This window comes from Polyodon spathula, chromosome 4, assembly GCF_017654505.1.
Source record: "Polyodon spathula isolate WHYD16114869_AA chromosome 4, ASM1765450v1, whole genome shotgun sequence".
In the NCBI taxonomy this organism is placed as follows: Eukaryota; Metazoa; Chordata; class Actinopteri; order Acipenseriformes; family Polyodontidae; genus Polyodon; species Polyodon spathula.
In genome coordinates, this window is record NC_054537.1 from 45,293,709 (window position 1) to 45,300,775 (window position 7,067).

Here is a 7,067-nt window from a genome sequence, read left to right on the forward strand (position 1 = left end):
TTCACAAAAACAGCCTCCTTAGTGTCTTTAGCCATTAAAAAAAAAGAAATAATTGTGTAACTTTTTTGTGAAAACATTATTAATTACTGAATAACTTCCATCTGCGTTTATTTATTTTTTTCTGTCTCGTACATTTCATATATTCCCAGGGTCAATATAGAAATGTGTTCTTGACCACTGAAGTCCAGGTGACTAACGAAGGCTACAATGAAAGTGGCTTTAATTTGCAAATGCAAAGAATAAAGCAAGTAAGAGGGCATTGTTTACCAATGCAATTTGACTCTGTTGTACCCCAGACTCCACTACAAGTCGCATAGTAAAACAGGTACAAAACACAAGGAAAACAGACGGGATTTCCCCTGCTAAGTTTTAAAATAAACAGGGGAAAACCAGTCGAGGTATTTGTGTACTTATCATCAGTATAATCTACCAGAAGAGGGGGTTTTGTGTAAAATCTCAGTACTGTACCCATGATTTAACCCTTGCGGCTTCAGCAAGAGGAGAACCCCAAGAATATCCAAATGTGGTACGTGCTTTGGGTAAGCATTAAATTCAATAGCTGTTCATCATATATATATATATATATATATATATCTATAAAGCATGCTAATGAACTTATACATGGTTAACATAAAATTCAAATTTAGGTAAACATTCACTTAAACCTAGCAGTAGACCTTAAATATATCCATTCTTTGTTGAAAATTAAATATATCAATGCTTTTGACATTGAGGGTCCAATTCACAAAGTCTACAACTAGATTATTACAAGTTAAGAATATAACAAATATTCTATTCTTACCATCAATTCAAGTTGAATAGGATCTTATTATACATGTCTACCTACTTTAACCTTGACCTCATAGCTCATGCTACTTTTTCCATATATGTTACAACTTCAGCGCTTGCGTTTACTATTAGATTACACTGGTTGCAAACAATCTAAAAAATAACAAAGATAAACATGTAATCATTTTAAAAAAATGAATAATTACTTTAGGTGTAGTTTGTCTGCAAGACATATATAAATATTGCATTTCAATTTGTGTTATTCATATACAATTTGCACATTTAACATATAGGATTGTGTGTTCGGGGTAGGGATTAAAAGCTTGATATTTTATATCACATTTTGATCTGTTTTGTTTTTATTGAAATACATTTTTTTATAAAGAACTGAAGACATTAAATTGGCTAAAGAAAATGTAGACTACCACAGTCAAAAAAGCTGATCAGGACAGTTTTTAACTTTTACGGAGGTGTTATTTCATACTTAAAATATAAAACCAGTTAAAAAATGTGTTTACAAGTCTACATTTTTTGTGAAAGAATCTAGAAGAACAGTAAGTAAGAACGGTTATTCAAATGGAAGACATTAGATATTCTATTTATACCAACCAGCCACATCAGATAGCAGCACTATATATATATATATATATATATATATATATATATATATATATATATATATATATATATATATATATATGTACAGTATAGGTGTTTATATTTTTTATCATTCTATTAAAGTCAATTTAGGTATTTTCGGTTAAGTAATAACTAGTTGTCCTTAATCATGGTGTAGTGTATATGTACACCAGTCCTCAAATGTCAGTTGATAACTTGTATATTTGGACACTTCTACATGTTTACAAACAATTTGCACAGGTGATCAAGACTCACTGATCATATCTTCTTTAACAATCCCAGCATAAAAAGTGTAACCTTGTGCAGTGGTTTGCTTTAGCTCAGAAAACTGAACTGAATCACCTGGATCTGAAAACTGATGACAAACAGAATGTTGTAATTGTCTTCAAAATTACACTGCAAGCAAAGCCAAAATAACACGACATTGAGGGTCTATCCAGCGGATGTACTTTAGACCGGTGACAGACCTTGTAACAGTCACCTTTTAAATCATTACGGGCTCTCCCTGGCTACTTAGTTATTTTTACAGCAAATAAACCGTCACATTATTAGTCGTTGATTTTCATCACCTACACATTATTTTAATTACCTAAACAGCAGTGGTATTTAGATCATATTAAGCTATTGTCATGTCTAAACTGAAAAAGAATAGACCATTGAGAAATCAGGAAAATATGTTGTTTCAAAAAAACCGATATAGAAGAACTAGGTTTTTTTTTTTTTTTTTTTTACATCTTTCGTTGCCATAAATTACAGATTACAAAGGACCTACTAATTAATTATCTTTTGACGTTTTTCCTACAGTTTGCTGATGTTTATAAGAAATCTTCTATAGCAGGCTAAATACAAATGATTCATATTCTTATTATGAGATGAAACAGAACAGCTTCAACTGCCTCAAGGAAGGCTGTATACTAAATAATGCAAACATAACAGAAACACTCTTTAAACAGAGTGTTGTGCAAGTCTCTGTGCGCTTCACCAGTGCCGGTGCAGTAACTTTAGTACCACATGTAGCAGGTGAATGACATTAGCTGTAGTAGTTAACACTATAGTACATCTAAAGATGCAGGTCTTTAGTCCCAGAGCTGTGGGAGCCAGTTTAACATGGAAAAAAAGAAGATGCCAATGATTTTTGGCTACAGACAATATGTACACTTGCATTTGTCCAGGTTGATGTGTTGTCATGATTGGCAACACACTACAACCTAAATAGACTCTCCAAGTACATGTTTTCACTTTTAAACCTGCAGCAGAACATGTTACAAACAGTTGTACTTTGTTAATCAGGGGAGAATAAATAATTACAATCTACAACTACCCACCCAACCTTAGAAAACAACAGTAGGGTTACAGAAAAAGAATGGCCTCATTTAGCTTATTTTCAATTCTCGATTTTGTGTTTGATTACTTTTTTTTTTTTTTATTGACCTGGTTTCTGGTTCCAGTGCATGTTAAAGGAACTTTAAACCAACACAATTTATTATGAAATACTTTGAATATAATTTCAAAATATCGGCTGTACTCAGTACAAATACATAAAATAATAAACTAATTAAAATAACTAATAAAACAGTAGCAGCTAACTATCTTCAAAAGATATCTCCAATACCTTTGTCAACTGGTTAACTTAGATTTGACATTCATTCAATTGCTTTGTTATATTTACAGACTACATAATTAGCTGGTCACTAATGATGGCACTCTGTTTGTCTATCAGTCTCATGCACCCCATGCAATACAACTGAACTCTTTATCTCATGGCCTGAGAACCTGTGATTTCACATATTGATTGGCATGTAGAGTTCTGTACAGTAACCTTACAGCCTTACCTGAAACTGATAACAAATTAAAACTGTGGAGGGTGACACATATTGTAGGCGTGGCAGGGGAGTGGTAGTGGAGAAGGAAACCTATTGGTTGGTAGGCTACACTAAATGTACAACACACGAAAATTCGTATTGAGAGTAAATTTGCAGGTGTGATGCAACCTAAATATTATATCAAAATGTATTTTGATTAGTTTTGGTAAAACACATTAGCAGGGGCGTCATTTCAGAAAAATTCTGGGGGGAGGGGGGCAAAGTTGTGTTGAACATTCTCTGTCCCAAAGAGCATCATGAATAAGAAAAAAAAAACAGGCAGTAATTGGCCCTCCATGCAACGAGATAGTGTGCTACGTTTTGTCAACGTCGTTCTTATTCCTAAAATAAATTATACAAAATAAAAAATGTACCTGGGTATAAGCAATATTAACAGTTTCTTCCACAAATGAATCCCTACTTGTCTTTAATTTCTTCCGTTTCCCACCAGCTGTGGCAAACATTTCCAAAATTGTGCTTTGACTCATCATGATACAAACAAAAAAACGATTATTATAGAAATAATAAATGCAATGTAATCCTGTAATGTAGATATAACCACTGCACAACAATGAACTATCAATCCAAAAACTTTGATCATCTTATTTGTCTTATAGGGGGGAGGAGTAACTGATGACGCCCCTGCACTTTAGCCATAAAGATCAATGTTCGCCTTGGATAAAGGCATTTGCCAAACAAATAATAATAACAATGTTCCCACAGTGAAGCTGCTGGTAAAACACATTTTGCATTTTTGCAATATATACCGTTATAATATATATATATATATATATATATATATATATATATATATATAGAGAGAGAGAGAGAGAGAGAGAGAGAGAGAGAGAGAGAGAGAGAGAGAGAGAGAGATAAATTGCAGATGCTTTTTGAAGTCGCATTGCACCACAGGTATATGAATCTCATAAAGCACACGAACAGGTAAATATAAACTGCTATTATTAACAAGATTATTTTCTATTTGCATTATTGTCTTTTGAAACGGGCGTCAACTGCATTATTGTCTATTGCCATACTGACTGCTGACACAATAGTGTCAATAGCATTTTCCATTAAAAAATGTTAAATAGTCACATACCCATCCTCCATTCTCTTGGATCCAGTTCTGAAGCGGTCCATTTAGGTACTCAGTCATCCAGTTTGCTATATTATCCACTTGGGACGTCATCTCCCGGTTCACGCTTTCCATGCACATTGTCCCACCAAACTCGAAGAACGCGACAATCCTCCCCCAGTTCACCCCATCCCTGAAAAGCTCTTCGACCACCGATTCAAATTTCATGTGTACTGTGGTTGGTGTGAAATGTAACTGTCCAGCCATCTCTGCAAACTCTTGCTGATACCTTCGTGAGATTTCATCCCCGGCTTCCCGTAAAACCTTATGGAGGTCCGCATGGGGATCGACCCTGGCCGTTCGATTTACTAAAAGGGAAGGACCCTCTCCAGGATCTGGCACGGGACGCCGTACCAAAACTGGAGAGCTGGAGGGGGAGGAGCCGAGCAACCCATTATTATTTGGAGAGCCAGACTCTCTACCCACATGGGAGTCCCACATATAGCCCCTTTTCAGGAGTCTGTAATGGATATACTTTGACACGATATTCCGGTTATCGTAAGGTCTCGTGTTATTTGCCATAACGCGGTAAAATAAAGTATCTAAACCAGGCGTTCAGGATTTATGCAAAACACATAAAAAAAAAAAAAAAAAAAAACCTCAAAAGATAGTTTTCACTTTATCAATTTAGACTTTTGTGACATGCAAGGTTTGTTTGAATTATGGTAATAATTACGCAGAGCTTTTTAAAAGTAACGTGGTCCTGCTTTTGTTTGTAGTTTTCTCGTTTTCAAAGGAATGTGTTTAAGAATTTTTTTTTTTATTTAATTTTATTTATTCTAAATTTAAAAGTAAAATGTTCTGCTTATCTTGTACTAACTGTACTTAAAATAAGTATAGAACTGCTCAAAATCCTCTGGCATGCAAGTTACTAGTATGCATTATTTCAATTGTGCTCACGTACCTTTAAAAGTTCACGCATTATCTCTTAGCTTTCAGTTATTTACTTGTTTGAATTCAGATTATATACTGTAATACAGTCTGTATCCACTGTACAGTATATGTAGCTAATGCAATCCGTCAGGAATTTGGATCCAGGATAAAACGCCCCTTTTCGGCAATGCACAGAAAATCCTTGAAATGCGTGGGTTTAATATATCCTTAAAAATACCAGTTAGAAAAAAAACAAGATTTTGAAAAGTAGACTATCCACTTTAAGTAAATGAAACCAATGAACTGCATACACATCCACGACTGTCTTGTACAGAACTGTGTGTGCTTCCCTTTCTGGGTTCAATTCCAATGACATTACAACGCCTCAGAAAGACGGAAGAGAAAGCATTGGTTTTCGAAATGCAGTAATCCCTGAAAAATGTATTTGGAAAGGCTCCTTGAAAGGCGAAAATGGGGGTTTCAACAACTCCCACCTGCAGAAAGACCGACGCAATCCCGCTGCTTGCAGCTTCACAGCAAAACTGACTTAACAGAACCTCCTGTCACTGTCACAGAAATCCTTAACCGCTCTCGCTCTCGCTCTCACTCTCTCTCTCTCTCTCTGCCTCTATACTCCTTCCAATGAGGTATTTCCTCTACGTCACACCCATTCATTAAACTTCAAATTCTGTCGAACATCGCAGTCTACAAGAAGCTACTGAGGCGCTTTGGGGACTATAGAGGGAGCCAGACAGAGACAAGGCAATTGCATTATGCAACAAGATTATACCAGTCTAATCTAAATTTAAACAAACTCTACAAGCCAATTATTTGCGGACGCGCCTGTGCACTAATTTGTGAACTCTGGGAGATAATAATTTAGCTTGAAGGAGAAATACGAACTGCTCACTATAGTAGCCTACCTTTTAATATCAGCAATTATATTCTGCTAATAAATGTAATGTACCATGTTATGAAGAATAAGACAATATTGCCAAATTGGACCTTTTATCAATATCTAATACTTTTTTTTAGACATGTACTTTTTAGTGCTGTTTTTGAAAATAAAATAAATGTTTTTTTGTGAATGGAAAATTATACTGTTTGTTTACCTTACAGAAACGAATGCAGAGGTTTATTAAGCTGGGACTGTACCACTGGCTGCTTTACCAGCCAATGGTACAACTACAGCTGAGCAGTGTAGTACAAGTCAGACTGTGACAAAATAATCAAATAAAATAAAGTCCAAAGCACACTGTTTTGGCCATGTGCTACAGCCAACTAAGTTCAGTCTGGTTGTTCTTGTTTTTTTTTTTTAGTCTCGCTTCTCTCTGGCTCCTTGGCTGTTTCACACCAATATTTCTGTTCTTCTTACTCCAGCAGCTAGCTGCCTGTTCGTCTCAGTAGCCTACTACTTATCCCCGCGTCCAGGCCACGACCCCTGGTGCAACAGCCACCAATCCTAAGCATGCACAGTTTCCCGCTCTCCATCTCTTGATTGTTGCAACATCTTGTTCCCTGATTTGTGACAACAATGTTGCAACCGGGTCCCGCTCCCGCAGCCAGCTGAGCCTCTAATTGGTGGTGAGCGATTCTCCCATCTCTGACGTCCCTGACAATTGAACTGTTGACCCTGGGTCCCAGAACCTTTCCGAACACAGTTACAGCAAAGTAAAGTCCCTCGCCCCCGAGGTGACCAACAAAGCCCTGAAAAAGACGTGATTGTCTGTGTTGGTGTCAGGGACTTGGCTGCCATGATGACACAGAGC

At 36.1% G+C, this 7,067-nt stretch overlaps 1 protein-coding gene across 1 annotated transcript in view; it reads right to left on the bottom strand.

The window, feature by feature from the left end:
* LOC121314579 (apoptosis regulator Bcl-2-like) overlaps positions 1 to 5,893 on the bottom strand; it is a 113,160-nt gene extending 107,267 nt beyond the window's left edge. Inside the window, exon 1 of the mRNA XM_041247997.1 lies at positions 4,390 to 5,893. Coding sequence (XP_041103931.1) covers positions 4,390 to 4,947 — 558 coding nt within the window. The 5' untranslated portion in view covers positions 4,948 to 5,893. The remainder of the gene's footprint in view (positions 1 to 4,389) is intronic.
* Positions 5,894 to 7,067: the final 1,174 nt, after the last annotated feature.